Consider the following 22,955-nt stretch of genomic DNA (forward strand, 5'->3'; position numbering starts at 1 on the left):
GCTCGATCTAACGGGACGCGCTCGGTGCTCCCATCTCCGGCCCCGGTGGATGGACGCCAAGGGCGCTCGGTGCCTCGGGTAAAGGGGGCCGGCATCCCCATCCCAGGCCCCACAACCAACCGCTCCCTGCCCCGCGTCCCCCCGTTCATCGGGAGAAAGTTGTGGTTTCCCCGGGAAGGGAGGCAGCTCGGGAATACCCGTACCGCGTATGGCGAACGGATCGAGCGCGCACGAAAAGCAGAAACCGAAGGAAGGTCTCGCAGTTCCTGTCTGCTCGTCTTTCCGAGTTCCACAGCCAAGCGACTCGCAGGATTTCACTGGGGCTGTTGTATGAGGTTAAAAATAAAATGCTGCGAAGGCTTGGTAGCTGACAGGAAGCTTTAGGAGTTCAGATTCTTGCAGATCTTGCAGAGAAATCAGGCATTTCCCTTACAAAACGTGCATTGAGATCACTGGGGGCTGTAAAAATGAGGAAGCCTCAGTTAAGTTTTTTTTTTGCTTCTACCTTTGAATATTTTCTTGTGTCTTCTGCACATCAAAACTGTGTTCTGCCAGCCTTTGCCACTGTATGTTAGTAACATTTAGAAGTGCAGAATTTGAGGACTATTTTGCTTGTGCCAGGACTAACAAGATTGGGATCTTAGTTTAGAAGAATGATAGGATCCCAGGGATTAGACTGTTCCTTTTCAACAGAATATATCAATAGCTTCCAGTTTGCTGGAATACTTAAATGTTCACTTTTAAGTCTGTTGAGTACTTTTTGATGGTAACGTTCAAATCTGTGCATGGAGTGGAACTGTTAACTAAAAACAAAGGGCAATTTCAAAAATGTGGTTGGTTCCCACAAAGGCGCTCAGTGACACGACCCCTCAATTCTCTTCCGAGTAGAGTGAGTCAAAGGAGTTACTTTATTGAAGGGAATATTCCTTTCTTACACCTGAGAGTAGAGCAGAAATAATGGAAGTAGTAGTAGTTAATGTTTTAATTACTGAATTCTTACATGTTTGTTATGTGTTTTTCTTTAAGCATTCGGTAAAGAAAAAGACAAAGAGAAGAAGTTAGATGATGACAGCACTGGTACCACAGTCCCTCAGTCAGCTTTCTTGGGTCCAACATTATGGGACAAGACACTGCCATATGATGGAGACACTTTCCAGTTGGAATACATGGACCTGGAAGAATTCCTCTCAGAAAATGGCATTCCACCCAGCCCAAACCAGCACGAGCCTAGCCCACACCAGTCAGGTCTCCAGCAAGCTACCTCAGCATCGCCTTCTGTCATGGACCTCAGCAGCAGGGCTTCTACTTCAGTCCATCCAGGCATGGTGTCGCAGAACTGCATGCAGAGCCCAGTCAGACCAGGTAAATCAGCCCTCAGAACTCCCCTGTGGAATTTGGCATGCACCCCTCCTCCCCACTGTAAATCACTGCGTCTCCCTGTGCAGCTGACAGGCAGCTTAGAGCCCAGAGGATTCCTGTCACTCACACTCCAGCAAATAAAAACAATAGCTCCAGTTATCAATGAGCTGCTCCACCAGGATTTTTGTTTAAATTATTGAAGGAAAGCTCTGGGAATTACATGGAAACTTGGCTATCTTAGTTGGTGTCTTAGCTGTTAGCAAGTAAAAAGACCACAGACAGAATGGCATAGATGCCACAGTGTTAAAAGAGCAGGGAAAAGGACTGTGAAAGAGAATATTCCTTCAGCCAATATTTGATGTGAGACACAGGAGTGGGCAGTTATTCTGGAGTTAAAGGTTAATGCTTCTTACTTGAAATTTTGGCCATAATCTTACTCTCTGCTGAGCAAAGTAAAATTTGCCACAGGAACTGAGTTTTGGAACAACATTATAATCTTGCTTAAATTGGCATAAACTGAGTGTAACTCTGACCCGAGTTCATAACTTGCATCTGTAGTCACCTTACGCTTAAGAAAACACCATGGAGTCCAGGGCCTGGTTGTAATGCACAATTCCAGCCTGTCTTATGTCAGTGGAAGTCTTTTATTATTTTATTAGCACTTGAGATCATCCCTTTAGAGACACCAGTTCGAATCCAGAGTAACTCCTCTGGCTTGACACCAGCATGGTTGAGATCATGGGCAATGGAAGAGTGTCAACATTGAAATTTGGGAAACATGGAGCTTTGCCTTTTTCCTTAAAAAAAATACAGAGAGTGACTTATTTATTGTGCTCGTCTGCTCACATGAGGTGTGCTGGAGCAAAGTGTGCTCTTGGCAGCAGGAAACCACTCCTCTCCCTTCTGCTTGATCGTTTGCCATGCTCAGTGTGCGAAGTCATTGTCAGAATCATCTGATAAGGAAGCAAAATAAATAAATAGAGAGGCAAAAGTTGTGGAGCAGGATGAAATAGAAATGTCTTATAAGTCTGCAACGTTCCTGTCTCGTTAAAAAGAAATAAAATATTCCCCAAACCTGTTAACATACTCCTTGGCCCCCCCATCAGAACTGTGTGTTTAGTCATGGATTTCATTTACTTTTACTTTGTGTGGATTTGACTTTGCTTTGTGTTTCAGTTTCAAGGCTTTTCATGGTTAACTAATAACTTATAAGGGTGTCCAAAGTTAAAATATATTTGGAGTAGGCAAGAGCAGAACATGAAACCCATTGCTTTTTCTGAGCCAGCTTTAAAAATAGTGCATATGTGCTACATCGTTTTCTGTCACTTGTGCACACACAAAATTAAAAGCAGATAATCTGTCCCCATTCTCTCTTTTTTCAGAGGAACCTAGTAGTGAGCCAGGCTTTTAATGATCACCTGTCAGGATTTATTTGTAACCAGCTATCTGTGTGACTTTTCAACTCATTGATTTTTTTCAGTTTATCCTGAGCCCTTTGCAGCTTGGGGTTACAAACTTATCTCACAGTGCACTTTTTTACTGTTGTAAAGGACATTATGTCTCTTGGGGTAGGATAAAACATCTACATTTGCAGGTACTATTCCCAATACCATCTTGCCTTAACAAGAATAGATTTTTTTGTTAAATGTTGTGGTTTGTTTTTTTTTTTAAGGGAGCTCATTTCACTTCTTAAATAATATTTTCTTGTCCCCCATTACAGATAGGAAGTGCGGCTTAATTAACAGCAGTCTGGTTTATCATCAGGTTGTTGAAATTTTTATGTGCTGTCATGTGAAAACCTTTCTTTGACAATCAGTACTGAAGAGAAGATCATCTCACAGTTTAGCATTCGAGCAAGTTTGAGAATATAGGAGCATAAATTTTTTTTACAATTTAGTAAAAGTAAAAATGAACATTTAAGAGTTTTCATAAAAGGGCCAAGGCAAATGTGCTGCTTTGAAATAGGGAGGTAAATGTTAAAATCATTGTAATGGAGCCTGTTGCTTAATATATCTTACAACATTTAAAATAGATTTTTTAAATTTTCACATAAAGGTTTTTAGTTGGTGTGAGCTATCATTCCAGTATAGTTTTGGGATTTGTGTTACTGTAATAAAGCAGAGAACAAGTCGTAGGAAGTATACCATTTCAGTACAGATTAATTCCATGTGATCCTGCTACTTCCAGGAAAACTGAATGTTTTAGGTGATAGTAATTCTAAAATATTTCACTGCTGTGTTTTCTGAATTCCGCCTTGCAACGGGCGCGTGTTTGAGCATGTGGGGCTGGAGGGAGGGTCCAGTCCTGTGCTGCTCCTGTCCCTCTGTCAGTGGCTCTGGGTTTGGCACTGGGGTCACGTGCAGGTGGTCACAGCTGCCAGCCTGGCCGTGCCCTGCCGGGGGGGACATCCCTGGGGGCGACATCCCCCTGCACGTGGAGCCCCGGCTGTGACTCTGGGACTCAGGGACACGCCCGGGCCAGGGATGGTCCATGGGAGAGCAGCATGAGGAGATTTAATTTCGTGCATGTGTTTCAGCACAACCCTCATCTGTCTGTAGGAGTGAGTGGTGTTGCCCAAACGTGTTTTGTGCCGTGTCTGGAAGAGATCAGCAGATCTGCACTGGCATTCCCTGAGTGTCATCAGGCTCAGCAAAGCTGTGCTGAGCCTGACTGTGGACGTGACGTTACCAAAATCCTCATGGATTTTCTTTCTCCCTGCTAAAAAATGTAATGGCAACAAAAAGGATTCTGTATTTTCAGCTCAGATTGTCTGGTCGATGGAAAGATGTTTAGGCTCACCAGTTTATCATCTGCAAAGAACAAAGTGACCACCTACTTCCAGTACATTTCTGTACAGGGAATGTAGTTACAGAAATTTCTGGCTTTGTTTTGATGAGGGACACAGGATAATGACTTGCAAGAGTGAAACCATGTATTTATCTTTCACAGTGATGATTTTGTTAATAAAAAATAGTATTTTGATTTATTTTTATCATTGCAGACCAACATTCATTGTCATGTGTAGATGCATTTAAAACTTCTGTTTTGTGTTGGTATTGGATGCTGGTAGGTTGGTTGAAATCTGTGGTCCCCTCAGAAAAAGGTTTCTCGATTTTTATGAAGCTTTCAGAGTAACCCATTACTGCAAACACACTTTTGTGGTTCTTCATGTTGTACACCTTATGCAGTCTTTCAGCAGAACGTCAATCTCCATTTTTAAATGCAGAGTCCTTAAGGAAATTTGGAGTAATTTTTAGCTGTTTGTATGTAAAGGGGGGGTGTATATTTTGCAAGTAACTAGTTGGTTGTTGCTTTTCACCTGGCTCTTTTCCCCATGTAGCCCTGATGGAGGTGGTTGGGGCAGGTACTGTAAAGGGTTTGAAAGGTGTGAATTAGAGAAGCATCAGCTAGATCTGGCAGAGAATACTAACTCGAAGGTTTCTGGGATTTTTGTGGTTTAGATCTGAATTTTCTGTTTGCCACCAAAAAGCCTTGGATGTGGGGCTGTGTAACAGGGATGCTGCTGGCACAGTGATAACCAGGTGTTGTTTCTGCCTTGCTCCAAAGGAGAACAGGGCTGGTGGGGGCTCTGAGAGAGCTCCCTCTTTGTGTTCTCTGATGATGGTTTTCTGTCTGTGCTGCCTGCATGGCTGGGTGCCTTAGGTTACTTGCCAAAGATTATTTAAGGAAAGAAAAAAAAGGAAAAACAAGCTTTGTAATCCACTGCAGAAATATACCTATGTGCAATATCTGCAAGTCTTCACTTAAAAGAAGTAAAATTAGAGGCACATTAATCAAAAAGCTGAGAATTGTTTCCATGTGAAGTGCACTTACACCTCTCACCCCTCAAGGATTTTTATGAAATGCTGTGGTGTATTTGCTCAGTCCAGATATTCTGTCTAGAGCACAGTATCCATTACCTCTGGCTCTTGAGCAGGCACGGAGCTGCAGTGACTGACAGCAGGCACCACTGGGTGGGTTTCAGTGTTTTTTGGAGCTCGTGTTTGTGCCGGGCACTGCAGCCAGCTGGGAGAGGCTGTTCTTGCTCCATGCAGCTCGCTGCGGGGCGAGGTGCCGCCGGGGCAGCCCAAAGGGTGTGTGTGCAGCACTCCCTGGATTGCAGCCTTCCTTCCCCTGCGCTTCTTAACGTGATCTCCCCCTCCAGCACAGCTTGGCAGAGCGAAGGGCAGCATTCCCAGCTGCCAGCCTGTGCGTGGAATCCTCTCCTAAGCTTTAATCATTGTTTACAAGCCGTCCCCGGGCGTTGCAGGAACCCCTTCTCTCCCAGAGGCCAAGGGCTCTCGGCGGGAATCTCCTGACCTTTGGCTCCCAGGTGAGGATGGGAATGAGCAGCTCCGCCATGGCCAGGCTGGTACCAGGAGCTGCTCTTCACATTGAGCCTCACGTGAGGCTGGGGCTGCCTGCAGGACCATGTGCTCCAGGCACGTGTCCCTGCCCTGTGCAGCCCGGCTCAGCCCGGCCCCGCTGGTGCCACCGCCAGCGCGGGCCCGGACTGCGCCCGGATGGGAGAGCTGCGCCCTGCTCCGCTGCCGCCACTGCCGAGGGAGTGCAATCCGCGGGCAAGCCTCGCTGAACTGCTCTCTGGATCAAAGGAGGATGCAAAATATATTCAGGCAAATATTAAAAATAGCCTGTCACATGATAACGGGGGGAAAAAGTGCTGAACGCACAGGCTTGTTAATGCTGGAAGCAAGAACACTGTGTCTCCTTCAAGAGAGCTAATTTTAATATTCACAGTTAAATGTTGATTATTGGTTAAATAATTGCTTGACTGTGTGAAAGAACTTGAAGTTAGTTCGGAGTTCAAACAGTAAACAGCATGAAATAATCTTGGGTGTTAGGCTGTACAGGGGAGGTCCTTGTGCAAGGAAGGGCTGTCCAGACTTAGGAAGAGAGCACAGGGAAGACCTGGGGTTGGGGGTTTTTTCTGCCCCCCTAAAGATATTTCAAGGATATCTTGAGTGTCAAGCTTGTTACAATTAATTAGAAAAGTACAATGTATTTTTCAGAACTTTACTTCCCATCTCAAAGTGCATTGCAGAGTGATTGGTTCTCAGTGCAGTGATTTGATTTTTTTTAAGGAGCGAGTACACCCTCAAGTCTTTCATAAAACAATATATTATAGTCAAGAGAGAAGACCTCATCAGGAGACGTATACAAAGACACCACTATTATCTGATTAGATGAAGCTACTAGGAAACACATTAAATTGTTCAAGCTCTACATATTTTTATGACAGCAAATTGGCAATTGTGGAAGCTGCAGTGGCCAGATTCTGCCAATTAATCTCAGCAATAAGTACTTTGCTCCTCATGTGGTCTCCCTGATTTCTCTATTGCTCAGCAGGTAGGCAGCTTGTTGACTGCTCTCCGTCACCTCCCAGGTGGAGCAGCAAAATGTCACCATTCACTCTCTTGTCATTCATCTTTCTGGAATTTTTTTAAGGGGGGTAACAGCTCTCAGTGGCCAGTGGAGTTTTCACAGGATGAAAGGACTTAGTCACCATCAGTAAAAAAGGACTTTATGCATTATGAAATCATTTGGTTGCCTGGCAGTACACTATGGAGGTGTTTAGTATTTATATCTCACAAAACTTGAGCATAGGTTTCTTTTTTTTTTCTTTTGTTTAGTCTTTCTTTCATAACAAATAAAATATATTTTCAATATTTTGTCTGAATTTCACAGAAGACTGGTGATCAGAAAAGAATATTTCAGCTAAGTTATTTTCAAGAAAAACTGAATTGATCTTAAGTAGATAATGAAAGCTCTGTAAAAAACCATTTACTTAAACCTCAAATCTATTCCACTTAATGGACTAAGTTATACATAATCATTTGGTATAGCAAATGAGTGTAAAATGAACAACTGTGTCAAAATGAATTTATGGCAAATGGTTTTTTTGCAGCTTGTATAATCTTTTTTTAAAAACGAACAAATGGTGACAGAGAAGCTCTTTGTTTATCACAAAGCTGAATTTGGTCCTGAGAGCTTGAGAGTTGCAGTGTGGAGAGCTAACACAGGTGTGTGAGGCAGCATGTGTTGCAACATTTCTTTTCTTTATTTTTCTTTTATTCTGGTTCTCTTCATAGCACTTCAGTTTTGCATGAGTGAGTTTCTATCCATCAAGTTTTAAACAAATGCAAAATATTGTTCTGCCTCTCACATTTCTGACACCCTTGAAGCTGTGGACAGTTCTGTTTCCCTGTCCCATTCTCTCAACTAAGTTTTGCCAGGGCTAAATTTGGGCCAGATTTTTGTTGTGCACCCTCCAACACCATTGCTTAGCTCCTCTGATGTGGCAAGCTCTTGCTTCAGGGTTCTCTGCTCAACATGGAGAGAAACAGCTCTAGCTCTTCATCCCACTGGCATTATTCTCTTGTTCATATTACTTGCAATTTAATGAAAACAGGCACTGAGCATCTTGGAGCTCTTTGTTTTGGTGTATGGCTGTTGTAGGAGGAAATTAAAAAAATACAAATTGCAATAGGGTTCTAAAAAATTCAGCTCCTTGTTAACTGGAACACAAATGTAGATTACTACTCAAAACAGGAACCCACAGATGGGTTCATTAGTATGTGTTTCCTACAAGTAGAAGCTACAGTGAACTGGTGCAATAACTCACCTGTAACCAAATGTCATCCTTAAATATGTAGAGCAGAGAGGCAAAAATACTGAGTTTGGCAAAGATTTGTTGAAGATGGAGGAAGAATGGTTTAAAAAAAGCATTCTTTTCCAATTAGCCTTAGGGAGCTCAGCTTGCTGTAAATTCTTTGTTCTGGAACATGGCTATGGACAATAGGTCAAAGATTAAGTAATCCATTACAGAACTGGTTGGTTCTCCTGAATTTAATAAACAAATGAATGAACAAGGTTCTCTGTCCACAGCAAGATCAATTAATTTGTGTGGCAATGATTGGATCTTAAGTTTTATTTAAAGCACTTGCAAGGCCTTCCTGCTTATTTAATGTCTATGTGGCTACTGATGTCTTACTGGTCATGCAGCACTCATGGTACAGGTGAAAGCACTCCAACAGAAATTAAATGTGGAGGGGAAGGAAACTGTAAATTGCATGTGGAAAAAGTGGAGGAACAGTAATGTGAAACTTCAAAACACAAAATACTGCAGAAATGTGTTTAATGGAGCAATCAATATTTTTAGGACAGCAAGATTATTGAAATAACAGCACCAAACCTTCTTGTAGAAGACCAAGGCTGCAGAACATAAAGCACAGGTTCAAGGCTTGTGCTGAAGCAGAGATGGCTTAAAACAATTCAGTCATGTTTACCAACTCACCATTGCACCATTTGGAAATTTGTCTTATTCCACCAATAAATCTGTTTTAAAAAACCAGCTGTGTTCTTGCCGTAGTAATGCTTATTAAGTAGGAACTAAGCACTCAAACCCAAATCCTCCTCCTCATCACAACAGAGAGGGTTAAACTGAATTTGAAGGGCCCTGCAGCAATCAGCCCTCAACTGCTGCCTCTCTTTGTGCTGCATAGTGGAAATATGGATGTTGGTGACGTCTGCAGTCCCTGCAGCTGTGGCCCTTTGGTGGGGCACTGGCCCTTCCAGGCACGTAACTCCTGCAGCATTGGCTTTCTGTGAGAGGTGAGCATTGGGGTATTTTTTTGTTACCATTTTTTAATGAAAACAAACCAAAACTGGTCATGCTAGGAGTGTATGGCCTCTTGCCTGTTCCTGCTTGGTGGTTTTTGATTATATTGTCAGATTTTAACCAAATGTATTAAGAAAGTTGGGATTTTGAAGAACTGAATTTTACAGTCCTAAAATTTCATGAAAATAAATGAGTGCATGTATGATGGCATATAGGATGGGAATGTGTTGCTGAACATGAAGAGTAATGCAAATGTGCATTTTCTACATCAGAAAAGGTAAATAAGACCTTTAAAATGCCCGATCTGTGTGAAATGCTTCTAGAAAAGCTGACACCCTTTTAGACACCCTGAAATGTCAATTCACTTTGAGAAAAGAATCTGCAAGAAACCAAATTTAATTGGTTTAGTGTGTGTTGGAGGGAGGGGAGTCAAACCTTTTCTGCCATTCTTCTTCCTTGGAACTCCTCAGCTTCTCAGGTTTTGTGATTAGATGAGACTCTGGTGTTTCATTTATAAAGAGAATTTAGAAAACAAGCTGTAAGGTTTGTAAGCAAGATCTTGTAAGTTCTGATCCCATGCAATGGAATGGTCTTGATCCTCTCCAAAGCCAAGCACAGTTATTTTACTGAAAAAATTTCTCGAATTCACGCATCCTTGCTGTATCCTTTTCCTCTTGTGCAGCAGAGTCACCCCAGCTCTGCTGCCTTGTTTGAAATTCCCTTGCAGTGATCTAAGTTCAGATTTGGTGGCTCTTATCACAATTATTGCAGTGTCACATGCGGGTGGGCGTCCAAGTGACCTTGTGCGCGCATCTCGCTGCTCATCCCGCACTGCACACGGAGCTGTGGCACCGGGAGCTGGCTCTGGTCTGGGAAATTTTCCACCCTGCCACCGGGGTCTGGGCTGCAGCGAGGTCAGGAGTCAGAGAGGAACAGAGGAGAGTGAGAGCGGGCTAAAAATGTTGAGGGATCAAAGAGGAAAAGTAGGTCATGGCAGGGTATGTGCACTGGGAGGAGGGCTAGGGGAGCACAAGTGAGGAGGAAGATTTGTTTTGCTATTGGCTTTTCAAAGTTGTGCAATTTAAGAATTGGATTAACCTGATATGACTTTGTTTTTCTGCCAGATTAGATATGTTGAGTTTCTTGGCATTGTGAATTGTACAGTACATTTTGTGCTGTAAAATATGGGTGTGTCAGGATAGAGCTGTAGTGACACAAGCTGCTCTCAGTGTAATGCAGCACTGCTGGGTGGACTTCCCTGCTCTTTCTGCCCCAATACATCCTTGGTAGGGCATTTACAAACCTGAGAGAACCTCTCTGTGTTTCCAGCACAGCATGAAGACATTTTAGTGCCATTTCTGGTAAGGTAACATTTACCTGAGTTCTAAGAATCTGTTTGGTCTGGCTGTGGCATATGCAATATTAAATGTCTCTAAAAAAGAAAAAAAAACTGTTTAAAAATACACTAAAGAGTTTCTTCCTGCTTCCTCAGGATTAAGTTGGAGAAAGTTTATTGGGAAATGCTGCAATTTTTTTTTGTCTGCCTTTTTTTTTCAAAGAGTGAAAAAGCAGATACAGATCTGAAATAACTGCAGGTGCTGAGCTCACTGTTGTTTGAAGTATACCACAGCAGCATATCAACGTCCAAGTAAAATTTTCACACTAGTATATGTTTGCTCAATGGGTTTGGTTTTTTTTTTCTTTTTTTTGTTTTGTTTTGTTTTGTTTTTGTTTAATTTTTGGTGCTGCATTCATCCTGAGGTAATTTGATCTGGTATATCCTTTTTATACACTGGGCCTGCCCTGTGGACAGCCCAATTCTCCCTGCTTATGGCTGGGTGAGGGTGGAGTACTAAAAAAGGGTGGACAGAATCACAACCCTGTCCAGCTGGGTGATCACTGCTCTGATTAATAAAGAATGTGAAGACTTTGGGAAGTGAAACTACACATACCTCGGGGCACTGTTGTTTAACTCCTACTCTGGTTTTCCAGACTTTTCCAGGAACTTGAGCCACCCAAGCAGGTCAGTCATGAGGGGCTGACCATAGCATGGCCTTTGTCACCAGTAGGGGCCTGCCCTCTGTATCAAGAGGAAACTGAGGAAACTGAAAACTGAGGAGTTACGTCTCTGCCCATAGTGAAGATTGATTCTCTTGGAAGAGAAGAGCATAAATAACAGATCAGGTTAATAAATCACATCTCTAGATTGTGTCATGCTCCTCAGCCATGTGTTGTTAATGTGTGTTACTCTGCTAACTCGCAAAGGCAAAAAGCCACAGGGCTTGCTTACCAGGTGAAGGTGTTTCTGGAGTGGTAGAACATTCTTTGAATTGTTTCTGGAGTGATAGAGCATTTTTTGAGAGCAACACCAACTGACTAGAAGGGAGCAGGAAGCTGACCTTGTGAACACCTGCATCACTCAACTCTATACTTACACGAGAGAATTAGGGAAGAGTGCAGCAGTTAACCTGCATATTTGCCTTCTGAAGAGGTTAAACCACAAGCCTTCAGTAACATATGTGGGACAGCTGTGGTTTGGGTATCTGCTTGAAACACCTTGCCTGTGGGTGCCGTGGCACTTAAAAAATCAGGGCATGGATTGTCCAGGCTGCAAGGCCTGATGCTGATCCATCCATAATCACGTGGCTGCTCTCAGAAAGGCTGATTTTTTACTTGGACCATGCTCATCACCAGGTTTAAGAAGCACTTTTCCAGAGTCTCTTATCTGCTCAATTTTCTCAGTGCGATATGGTTGATGTCATTGTTGAAAATGGTGGTAGTCTCTGTCTGGAAGCAGTTCTGAACACGTGAAAAGGAGTCATTAGCCAAGGAGAAGGGAAGAGCTGGAAGTGTAATTGTCAACTCGTGTGCGTCTCTGATTTCACCAGGTGCTGCACGTGTCTGGTTTATCAATTTATTTCTGTTAGAAAGTAAACAAATCTCACTTTTCTTACGTACTCTGGTGGCTGCTTCAGCCAAGTTGCTCTTATCTGCAACAGGGATGGACTTCTGAGGTCTTGTGTCTGGGGGCTTTTCTTTCTGCATCCACGTGTAATCTGCTTTCAGGGATCACGTGCAGCTCTGACACTGGCCAGGGATGCTGTTTTTCTGTCCCTAAGTCATTTATTTAAAAACATTATTATCACTAGTATCAAAACACAATACCTGATCGTGGGAGCAGCTGTTATCCCGTATGTTTTTCAGGTTGAATCCTTAGGCCAGGTTCTGTCTCACTTCATGGCTTTCTCTGTGTTCAGGAGTGGCTGATCAAGGGGTGTCTGCACAGTCTGAACTCTGGGGGATGTGCACCATCCGTCCTGGGCCACATCCTGGCAAGCCTGAGCACCTCTGAGTCTCCTCAGTGTGAACTTCAAAACCACCCAGCATTTTGCATTTTTGAAACACTGATGTGCAGCTCTCAATCCTGTCCCAACAATGAATTTCCAGTGCCTTTTCCAAACCGGGTTCTCTCAGGATCTGCATCCTTGCAGGAGCTGGTGGTGTGTAACTCCAGTGGAGATCCGGCTGAACCGGGTGCTCAGCCCTGGGAGCCCAGTTAGCACCTCATTAAAATCCACCACTGGCAACCCAAACGTTTAAGCAAACTCAAGTAATTTTTCTGCTGCCCTTCAGTTTGCAGCCTGTGGCTGGTTGTTTTCCACTTTCTCACGTTTCCCCAAGCTGCTGCTGTGTACAGTCTGAAGATCACATTTAACCAACACAAGGAAATCAGCTTGGCCCGACGGGCTTCTCCATCACGTGGCTGCAAATGTGTTCACTCTGTTCTGCCAGATTATGGCTGGCTGAGCAAAATACAGTGAAGCTCTGGGCTGCTGGCCAAGCTTTTATTTCAGTTTGGAGCTTACAGCCACATATTTGCTCTTTGGCAGGACATCCACTGGGGTATATTTGGATAGTAATCTAGCATTGTTTTGCTGCTTTTTTCTTCTTTCTTTTATTTTCTCTTTTTTTTTTTTTTAATGCACACAGATAGTATAATCCCAACACTTTGCCCAGTCTGTATGAGATTTGTCACTGTGCACTGTTATGTGTGTGCACTCATAACTTGTAGCTGTGACCTTTGATAAATATAAGTCAAAGCAATTAACTTTCTTTTATTGAAAAATGCTGGATGTCCTACTCTTTTCCCCCTCTGTGCTGATAACAGAGCTGTGTTGTTACTCTTTCCAAGATCAAAAGCTTCACTAGGGTTTGATTGAAGTCCAATTATGGAAGGAAGTAACTGTGCTGGAGCCCTGAAAATAGCAGTAATTGTTAAAATAATAAAGTGTGTCCTTGTGTGTCTTTATAATATTTAAAACTTCTTTTGGGGTGGAAGGGGGTGGCTTTCCTCTAGCTTTAAAGTGAAAATATTCGCAAATGTCCTGGGAAAATAGGAGTGTGCTGTTAGAGGAATTTCTTTTCTCTGGATTTCTTCCTTCAGTTCTTTCCCCCCCCCAAGCTGCCTTCTTCAGAAGCTGTTTGCATGCAGCCTGACTCATGTAGGAAAATAAAGCTGGATTTGATTTTTAACTGTATGGGAAGCTTTGAGGTTGGGGGGGGGGGGGATAAAGGCTTTATGATGCAAGCTCCTTTATTTCTCTGTGAAACAAAAATGGGCTTTTCAAAATGCAGTGTGTTTTGGAAAGTTGGCTCTGGGTTTGAAACCCCAACATCTCCAAGGGCACCCTTGTATGAAAAAGCAGTACAAAAAGACATAATGCTTGGGCAAAAACATGAGGGCAAGGGGCAGTGTTTGAGGGGCAGTTCCTGTCATCTTCCAAAGGGACACCTCTTCTCCAGTGTTTGTGGAGGGATTTGGTTGGTTTGGTTCAGATGGATGGTATTGAGCCTTGAATTGTGGGGTTTTGGTTACTTTATCAAATCAACACTGGCAAAGCTGGAGTACTTTTCCCCAAATCTGTATGTTGTTGTTTAGAATATAAATGTATTTTTGCTTCCTCTTAGTCTCTTCTGCATCCTCAGAGAGGAGGGAACCTGGGAGAAAGCCCAGCTCTCATCTGGAGTCAACTGGCAGAGCTTCAGCAAGGGAGAGCTTTGAGTCTTGATCTTAAAACCCAGCATGTCTAAATGCTTATTTACCAGTTGTAGTGTTGAGTTAATTGAAACACTGATGTGAATAAATAGAAGTGAAGATGATAATATGGACTGTGATTGCCATAGGGGCTGCTTTGGTGATTGTACAGCTGGGACTGGTTTGAAATTACAGCAGGATTTTACCAGGGTTTGGTTCTGTTTGTTTTTAGTTTTTTTTAACTCACGTGCTTGCACACACATCTGATACAGGTAGGACAAGATAATCCTTATGTGAAAATCAATCCTTGCGTGCTTTTATTTCAGCCAGCTGGACTCAAAACCACTAAGTACTTAAATAAAATCTTTGCATCATAGATAAATGGCATCAAGTAATGAGCCCAGAGGATTGTACAGAGCAGGACTAGAATTTTCTTGGCCCCTTAAATTCTTAGGACAGAACCTGTTAATTTAGTAATTTGATTTTTATTGCTGCACTCTCTCCACTGCAGTAAAAATTATTTAATCCCCTCTTTTTGCTTTTAAACTCATCTATTTATTCTGACTGTAAGACAGCTTGATGTATATAAGATTTATAAAATACTCTGCCTTTTCAGCTCCCTGCTCTTACTGGATTTGGATGGATCTTTGGAATACAAACTGCTTCACTGCCTTCTGGAAATTTTTATTTATCAAAAGCCTTAGCAAGGGGTGCCCTGCTGGTGTTTGGCAGCTTGAGCCCCTCTCAGAAACTGCCCTGGCTGATCTGGAGGAGCTGCTGAAACTCATCAAGCAGGTTCCTGCTCACCAATTATCCAGTTAAGCAGAAAGAGGAAAGGTGTTTCTCTTGCTTATGTTTTTTAATTCGCTAAGTTTAACCCATTCTTCCCCAGGCCTGAGTAGTTGTGGGTGTGTAACGTGGCAATAGCAGCAGGGAGAGTCCAGGGGAGAGGGGCAGAGGGGATCTCTTACACACTGAAAACACGCCAGGATTGCATCCCTCAGCTGAGACAGACAGGCAGCTTCCAGCATAAATCTACAGCATTCTGATTCTTAGCTGAGTCCTACCCAGCCTACCTCAACCAGCATTTTCTCCACATTTTAACATACTCTTAGGAAAACAAAAGAAATTCCCCTCTCCAACCAAACCCCTCCTTACTTCAAAGCCAGTAATGAATGTTACATTGCTGCCAGAGCAAATTTGTTGATTCCCAAACACTCCTACTGTGTCTTGGTTGGAAGGCTTAAATTGCTTGCATAATAAGTGCTGGGGATAATATAAAAAAGCTCTTTCTAGTAGAGGTCTGGTTTTCAGTACGTATTATAAGAATAAATAAATGCTCAGATGATAGCAGACCGCTGGGCTGTCCACATCTGACTGTCTTCTGCATTGATTTTTAAGACAGACCATGTGCGTGGCTGCTTGCTGGCTATCAATACCAGATGTGTCTACTTGGAATTCAGAGGGATTGTCAAGTGACACTGCAGTTGTGAAACAAATAATTTTGCTCTTGATTACTGAAAATAGTAAATGAGTGGCTAGGATAAAGTGAAGAGATATTCTCAATTCCAGTGGAGAACAAGAGGATGAAATGGCTTTCCTGACTGCCATTAACAGTGACTTGGTGAATATTTTTTGTTTTTTCCTTCCTACCTCCTGCCCAAGGAATTGGCTCCATGAGCAGCACAAGCTCCGTGGGTCCTCTGATGTGTAACGAGGCTCCTGCAGCAGGGAGGGCAGAGCTTCTTTCATTGACATTGTTTTCACAAAGCTTGTTGGTAGCACTTGTGGATGCCTTGCTGCCAAATTTGCTGGAAATTGGCCAACAATTTCCCAAGCTTTTGGGAGGGGGCTGGACAGACGTGCACAGCAGGACTGCAGAAAACTCATTTCTCTGAAATCAGCTCAAGAACAGTTGTCAAGTACCGGAGCCACTGAAATGAAGTTTGCAAAGCAATTGAAGGAACTGAAGGCTGTTTGATATCTTAATTCTGTATGTGGCCATTAACCAGGTGCACTAGATACAGTCCTTGCCCACAGGTAGGATCCACACTGGCAGATTTCTATCTGCCCAGGACCTGTCTGGAGCACTGAAGTGTAATTTGGTGACTGCACTGATTGTTTTGGAGGTGGCTGGACATGCTCAGGAAGAAGCAGATCTAAATACTCCTTAGCTTAGGCTGTGGCAGAGATTGATCTGGATGTCTGAGCTGTACTGGCTGAGAGGTCTGTGAAATAACCTTTGACTACAGGTAGGGCTTTTCTTTTGTTTCCTGAGTAGCCCAAGGGTGTAACTGAATATTTACTACTGTTCCACATTGCTGTTTATATTTTTAAAAGGAAGATCTGTGACTGCACACATTGGAATGCATGTTAATAACAAAAATGGAAAGGATCCTTTCCATAATAAGAATTTTATTGAATTTTGCTTGTGCATTGAACCTCAAAGATATTTTCCAGGCAGCAAAGTGGAGGCCAAAGAGGTAGAGCCAAATTCTGGGGTTACTGAGCAAGGCAAAGCTGGGTGACCAGCTCGTCCCAGCAGCTTGGACAAACCCTCTGAACCAGGTAAGGGTGGGTTGGGACTTTTGCCTCAGGAGGTGCTTCTTCCAGGCTGCAGGTCAAGCAGGTGAGGGCTGGCGTTGTGTTGTGGGTGGGCAGCAGCATCTGAGCTGGGTGTGAGTTCTGTGGAATGCAGGTGCATAAATAGCCTGGGCATGAGGAAGCAAAATGTTTTCACCTGTGAATAGATGAGTTACTTCTGCTGAGGTGCACAGGAGCACAGGCTTAGCTTCTGTAGAGAGAACATTAAAGGTGGCATGAAACATCTTCATTGTGAGACCTTCTCTTAATTTATTTCTGAAAATCTGGAGCACCATAAATCTGCCAGTGCCATTTTCTTTATTCCTTATGCATGTGTAAAAGGAGAACAAATAAAAATGTTCCATAACCTTTGCTACATTAAAAAAACCAAAAACCACATTTATATGACACAGCTCTATTTTGTATAATTTTTTCATATCCAAAATACAGAGGGCTTTAGAATAGCTGAAGAAAAGCTGCATATCTGAGTTTAAGATAAAATAAGATGATCCTTGTGACAGAGACAGCAGAAATGATGTGATACGACAGTTGCTGTAGCAACACCACCTACTTCATGAAAATCAGAGTTAACAGGAGTGTAAAAGGTAAAGCCCACATAATTTTCCAAGCCTATGAATTGCTGCCCTCAGCCTGCAGTGCTTTCCAGCTGTCCAGTGCTTCTCCTTCCATGTGGACACAGAATAATCACCTTTTCCACATGGCCAGCTCCTGCAGACCCCATCCTGTGTTGAGCAGGGGCACGCCGTGGGAATTCTGCAGGTGACCTGGAAATAGGAGGGAAAGAAATGAAGGATTTTGTCCTGTCCTGTTCTGTCCTCCCCCCAAATCCTCCCAAAAGCCCCAGATAACAGAATACTGTAAGGCTGTGCTGTCTCTGCAGAGAATGGGACAACCACCCGTGTAAAAAGCAAGCCAAGCTGTCAATTTGCTTCTCTGCAACTCAGCTTGTAAAGCATTGGTGTGTTTAATGTGAATTGGTAAGTGTTGTAGACATAGAAAGTCTCAGGGATAAGGGCACTTCCCCCATCCCAGATAAGCTTAAAATAGTGGTTCTCCATCCCTCTGTGTTTATAAAATGCCAGCTCCCATGTTTAAAAGCTCCTGTATGCAGAGAGTTGATCAATGATTTGCAAGTGCGTGCTGGTCTCAAGGTTACATTAAAATATATTATTTTTAATATACTGAAATTTTAAAAATATATTGACTTAACATATTAATGGGGTTTTTTTTTTTGTCATTAATTGACAGTGGAGAGCTATGCTGTGTGTGATAGCAGGAGTAAAATCTGTATTACTTGTGGATTGGGGGAAGAGTGTTTAGAAGGAAGGGCAATCTCATATGGATCCCTTTTGCTGACATGCCTCCTGAAGGCATCGCAGTAAATGCACTGCACAATAAATGAAGGGAGCTTTGATTTTTGTGTCTTGGGGCATTTTAATTTAATTTTTGACATCGATCACCATCTCCATAGGTTCAGCATGCCTGTTGCATTGAGGACATGCATAGTAGTGTGTTCAGAGGCTTAGTTCAGGGCTGTGGGCAGTTTGCAGAGGAGGTCACAAGAAGGAATGTAAGTATTAGAATTCCAGGATTTCTTCAAGAGATATTCCATCACCAACATTTTTCACTGCCTCTGGGAAGGTTTTGGTGCATGTTGCTCTGACTGGTCCATGTGAGAGCAGTTAGGAGGCACAGAAGTCTCTGCAGGCATTAGTTTGGGTTTGGAGGCTCCTCAGCAAAGCAATTTCTTGCCATTTTCTGGCACTCAGTGACTCCCTCACATTTAGAAGTGAATTTATCAGTGCCCGGTGTTCAGTGCTGTAATACCTTTTAATTAGGCTTGCTTTTTGGAGTTACCTGATTTTCCTGTGTCTGAAGTGCACCAAAACCTGCTCTATGCAGCTGCAGTAAAGAAGTAGTTGCAGACACAGGGGTAGTGTCAATATTCAACAGCCTGTTGTCCTGGAATTTTCCCTAAGTGGCCACGTGTTGCCTTCTTTCCTCTGGCCCCCTTTTTCAGGCTACCCAGGCCTGATGCATCTGTATGGTTTATAAATGGAGATAAGTGCATCAGTAGAGAAAAATCTACAACCACACAGACTTTATGTGTGCTCCTTGGCAATAAAGCTAGTACATAAAAGCAAATTAGACCTCTGCAGTTACTGGGCTGTAACAACCCAAGTATAATTTTTCGGGTTCTGCTGTTTGTTTGGAATTTTTTTTTCCCAAAACATATTAGGGGATCCTAATTTAAGGCAGAGAGAAAATAAAATGTACTCAGCCTTCCTTAGATTATGGGAACAGTGTGTTCCCATTCTGGCAGCTCTAATTCTTAAAACGTGATTATTTTATACAAATCACCCTCAATAAATTGTCACATAAAAAGTGTGCTTTGTTTTAGTAAAATGTAAAAAAAGTAAGAAGTGACTGCAACAGATAGTTCAGATTTGTGTGCACGGAGCAGATCAAAAGAGAAGAGGAGATTTTCAAGTTCTGTAACTCTGCCCAGTGACCTCTTTTCCTTCAGGGATGTATTCCAGTGCTGCTGATAGCATCTGTTGTCTGTCTCTCGGGCTCCCCATTAGCTGCTGATTGGGAGGCAGAGGAAATGTACCTGTTTCACGTGGCTTTTCCATGCCAGCTGAAATCTCCCTTGGCTGTGTTTTGGTAACACACACAGGCAAGCAGGGCTTGGGTACCAGAACTAGGTAATAGATCCATGAGTCATGGGTGGCATGTGCTGTCAGAACTACAGGAGGGCTCTTTGCAAGACCTGTTTACTGAGAGCGTGCTGTCCTAGATAGACAAATAAACAGAACAATGGGAGAGGGACTGACTTGGTCTGGAGCGTTGCAAAGCACATTGGCAGTGGCACAGACACATCCTGGGGACAAGTGTTGTCTTTGTTTTGAGCAGAATTCCTCATGGGGGCACATTTGTGGATGGTGAGGTTGTGGCAAGGTGAGGGTCTCCCAGGGAACAAGGGACAAGGCAAGAGCAAACAGCCTCAAGCTGCACCAGGGGAGGTTCTTGCTGGATTCCAGAAGAATTTCTTCTTTGAAAGGGTGGTTTAGCATTGGAAGGGGCTGCCTAGGGAGGTTTGGAGTCCCAGACCCTGGAGGTGTCCAAGGAAGGCCTGGATGTGGCACTCAGTGCTTTGCACTGCTGACAAGGTGGGGATTGGGCACAGGTTTGACTCAATGATCTTGGAAACCTTTTCCAACCTCTGTGATTCTGTGACTGTGCTATATGAGGCTGTTACCTAAACCAGGGGCTCTGTCTAAAATCTACTGGTTTGTTAAAGTTGGGTACATAATTGTCCAAGGAAAGGAAAATGGATATTTTTGTCTCCTTCAGAGCAGGCTGACAATTCTGATGCTTCTCTGGAATCTTCTCTTTAAGAAAACAATTACTGTACTTCTTGAGGAATCTTGCTATATGTGAATTAACAGGTAACAAAAATATGCCAAAGGATGTCAAGAAAAGCTCCAAGACACCAGAGAACATAAGCATCTTGAATTGAGACATGCTTCTAAGCCCAGTGTAAATTAAAATTAAATACCAGTGTGAACGTTCTTCCCTGCAGCTCTTCTTCAGGCCCTGTCCCCACAGAATTCCATCTTGGCTGGTCTTTGTAAGGAAGGCTGCATCCTACAGAAAAATCAGAAAGGCATTTAGCAACACTGTGAATTTCATGCTTTCAAGATTTTATCAATTCATGATTTCAAGAATTTTAGAATCCCTGTTCCGTGTCCTGGGAGCAGAATCAAACCCTCTGTTCCTCCACGTAGCCATTGTGCAAGGGAATTGTTCCGAGCAGGAGCAACTCCTGTCAGGCATCTTGCAGGGGTAGTTTGGAAGGGAATAAAAATTGGATTTCCTGGTTGTTTTCAGAGATGAGGCCTCGTTGAGCTCATAAGTGCTGCCTTCACGCCAGCGAAATCCGAGGAAGGGCTTTCAGAGCATGGGTCTAACAGAAGAGATGAGTCTGAACTCCAGGAGATGTTAGTGGAAGATTTTACCTGCTGGTGCCTCCTATTTGCTTGTTTATTGTTTTGAAGGGCAGAACATTGCTGGGCCAGCAGGCAAAGTGTATTCCAGGCACTCCATGGTAACCACAGGCAGGACTTGCAGTGAGTCCCTCCAAGATCTGCAAGCGCACGACTGAAGGCCACGTGTGCAGCCTTGGAGAGCAAACCCATCCCTTGGAAATGCAGGCTTTAATTACATTATATCCTCTTCTTCCCCCTTTCCCCATTCTGCCTGCAGAGCTCAGAGCAGCTCTGGGCTGAATCTGGGCCATTTCAGGAAGGAAGTGGTTGTCTGTAGGATCTTGGATCTTGACCTCATTTACTGCAGATGTGAGAGGATGCAGGGAACAGCAGGAGAAGAAGGGAAAATCTGGCAGGAAGGACCGAAGGATTTTGTGTGGAGAGACTGGACTTTGCTTAAAGTTTCAGCAGAATTATGAGCAATTAATTTGATTTTGTTGGATGTGTCACACCATGTGTTTGCTTCCCTTTCTGTGAGGAGCCCAGTGTGACACCTTGGGTGGCTCTCACCTGTGCCCCACAGCTGCAGAAGCCCATGAGAGTCCTATTTGAAATGCAGCCAATGCCTACAATATTTGCTAACCTGAGAGAATGATGATTTAATTTAAAATATCTGTACTGCTTCATCTGCAAAGGTAAGTGTTGCCCCTTCTTTCATGGGAGTCTTGTGGGGAAGAAGCTGTTTCTGAAGCACACAGATGCAGTAGTTGTCAGTGCTGGAGGGAACTCCTGAAATTGTTTCTCTACAGGAGGTTGGAATAATTTATGGCAAATATTGTATGGATTTATTTGGGTAAATCAAAATGGGTGAAAGTGTCTCCTTAAGGAGGAGAGAATCTAGGTAAAGGTAGTATGTGAAACTTGGAAGATTGTTGCAACCATGACTGTACTTCTGACACAGCTCTTGCACTTAATTTTAAAAACAAATTGAAAAGACAACCTAGACTTGCTCATGTCCCACTCTTACAACAGGCACATTGGAAATGAGTAGAAATGGATCTGACAGCACCCCACAGTGTCCTGCTGGTGGGACTGAGTAGAGGTTTGCCAGTGTTTTGTTTGTTGAAGAGAATCTGTGGCACTTGGGAATCTAGGGCTGTGTTGTACCATCAGTGCAGGCTCATCCTGCCCTGTTCCCTTCAACAGTGCTCTTCTACTGAGTGCATTCATCACAGCCTTTGCTGGAACAGCCTTCCCCTTCCAGGCTCTCTCCCTCTCATCTTTGGCTGCCAGTCTGCCTTCCTCACCTCCTTACCACCTTCTCAGCTTTGAGTCCTAATCACTCAATGAAATCCTCCCCTTCTCCTCCAGCCTGAGCATGCCCACAGCTGCAACATGTTGCCCAGAGAAGTGGTTGCATCACAGCTCTGGAGGTTTTTAAAAAACATGGAGATGTGGCACTGAAGTCATAGCTTCGTGGTGGAGCTGGCAGTGCTGGGTTTATGCTTGGACTCGATGATCTTGGAGGGCTTTTCCAATCTAAACTGTTCTGTGGTTCTCTGAAGTAACATTGACCCAGGAGCTGCCCTCTCTTCCAGTGCACAGGCCACTAGCACACTGTAGTGAGAAGTCTGCCAGAAATTTTTAACAGGTTCAAAACAAAGTATTTTTTGTGGAACCTTTTTCGGGAAACTGCAGAACCATTTTGGCAGAAGCAGTTGGCGCGCAAGAAATCCAAACAGAATGGTTGAAATCTGGCGAAGGCCGAAGGAACTGAAGACAGCATCCTCTAATGGGAAGTGTTAGACAGTCTTAATAAGACTACCAGTCCTGCCTGGAATAATACTGTAGAGGCCTGGAGCAGGAGGCACACAATGCTGAGAGGGGAGATGACAATTCTTTCATAATTAAATGCACAAGGTTTGTAAACAATGCTGATAACTTCAAAAGTACACATTTTAAAAACCCTTTTGTGTACCAGTCCTATAGTGCGTGTTAAAAGCAGTGAATTATGTTGTGGTTGCACTGGGTTGAGATCCTTCTTTCTGCAGGAAGTGTTTGCAGTCACCCCATGTTCAGCAGAATCGAGTTTGTGTACAATAAGGAATAGGGGAATGTCCATGCCAGCTTGGAGCCCTGGTCAAAATACACAGATCTCCTGTTGCTTGGGCAGAAAATAAAGCTCCTATAATTGCTTGCATAAACACACCCAGAGGTGAAGTGTCTTCTTCACCCCAAGGCAGAGAGTGGTTTGGTTTGTCCTTCCAGTGGAGGGCAGGAGGATTCCAGTGTGTGGCTTTAGTCCTATCCCCCTAAATGGTTTGGT

General features: G+C 43.4%; 1 protein-coding gene across 1 annotated transcript in view; it reads left to right on the forward strand.

The window, feature by feature from the left end:
• The first annotated feature begins 141 nt into the window (after window positions 1–141).
• Window positions 142–22,955, forward strand: part of HLF (HLF transcription factor, PAR bZIP family member) — a 34,884-nt gene continuing 12,070 nt past the window's right edge. Inside the window, exons 1-2 of the mRNA XM_005425764.2 lie at window positions 142–254; window positions 1,027–1,362. Of these exons, the coding sequence (XP_005425821.1) occupies window positions 209–254; window positions 1,027–1,362 (382 nt within the window). The 5' untranslated portion in view covers window positions 142–208. The remainder of the gene's footprint in view (window positions 255–1,026; window positions 1,363–22,955) is intronic.

The sequence above is a fragment of the Geospiza fortis genome, unplaced genomic scaffold, assembly GCF_000277835.1.
Source record: "Geospiza fortis unplaced genomic scaffold, GeoFor_1.0 scaffold221, whole genome shotgun sequence".
NCBI lineage: Eukaryota > Metazoa > Chordata > Aves > Passeriformes > Thraupidae > Geospiza > Geospiza fortis.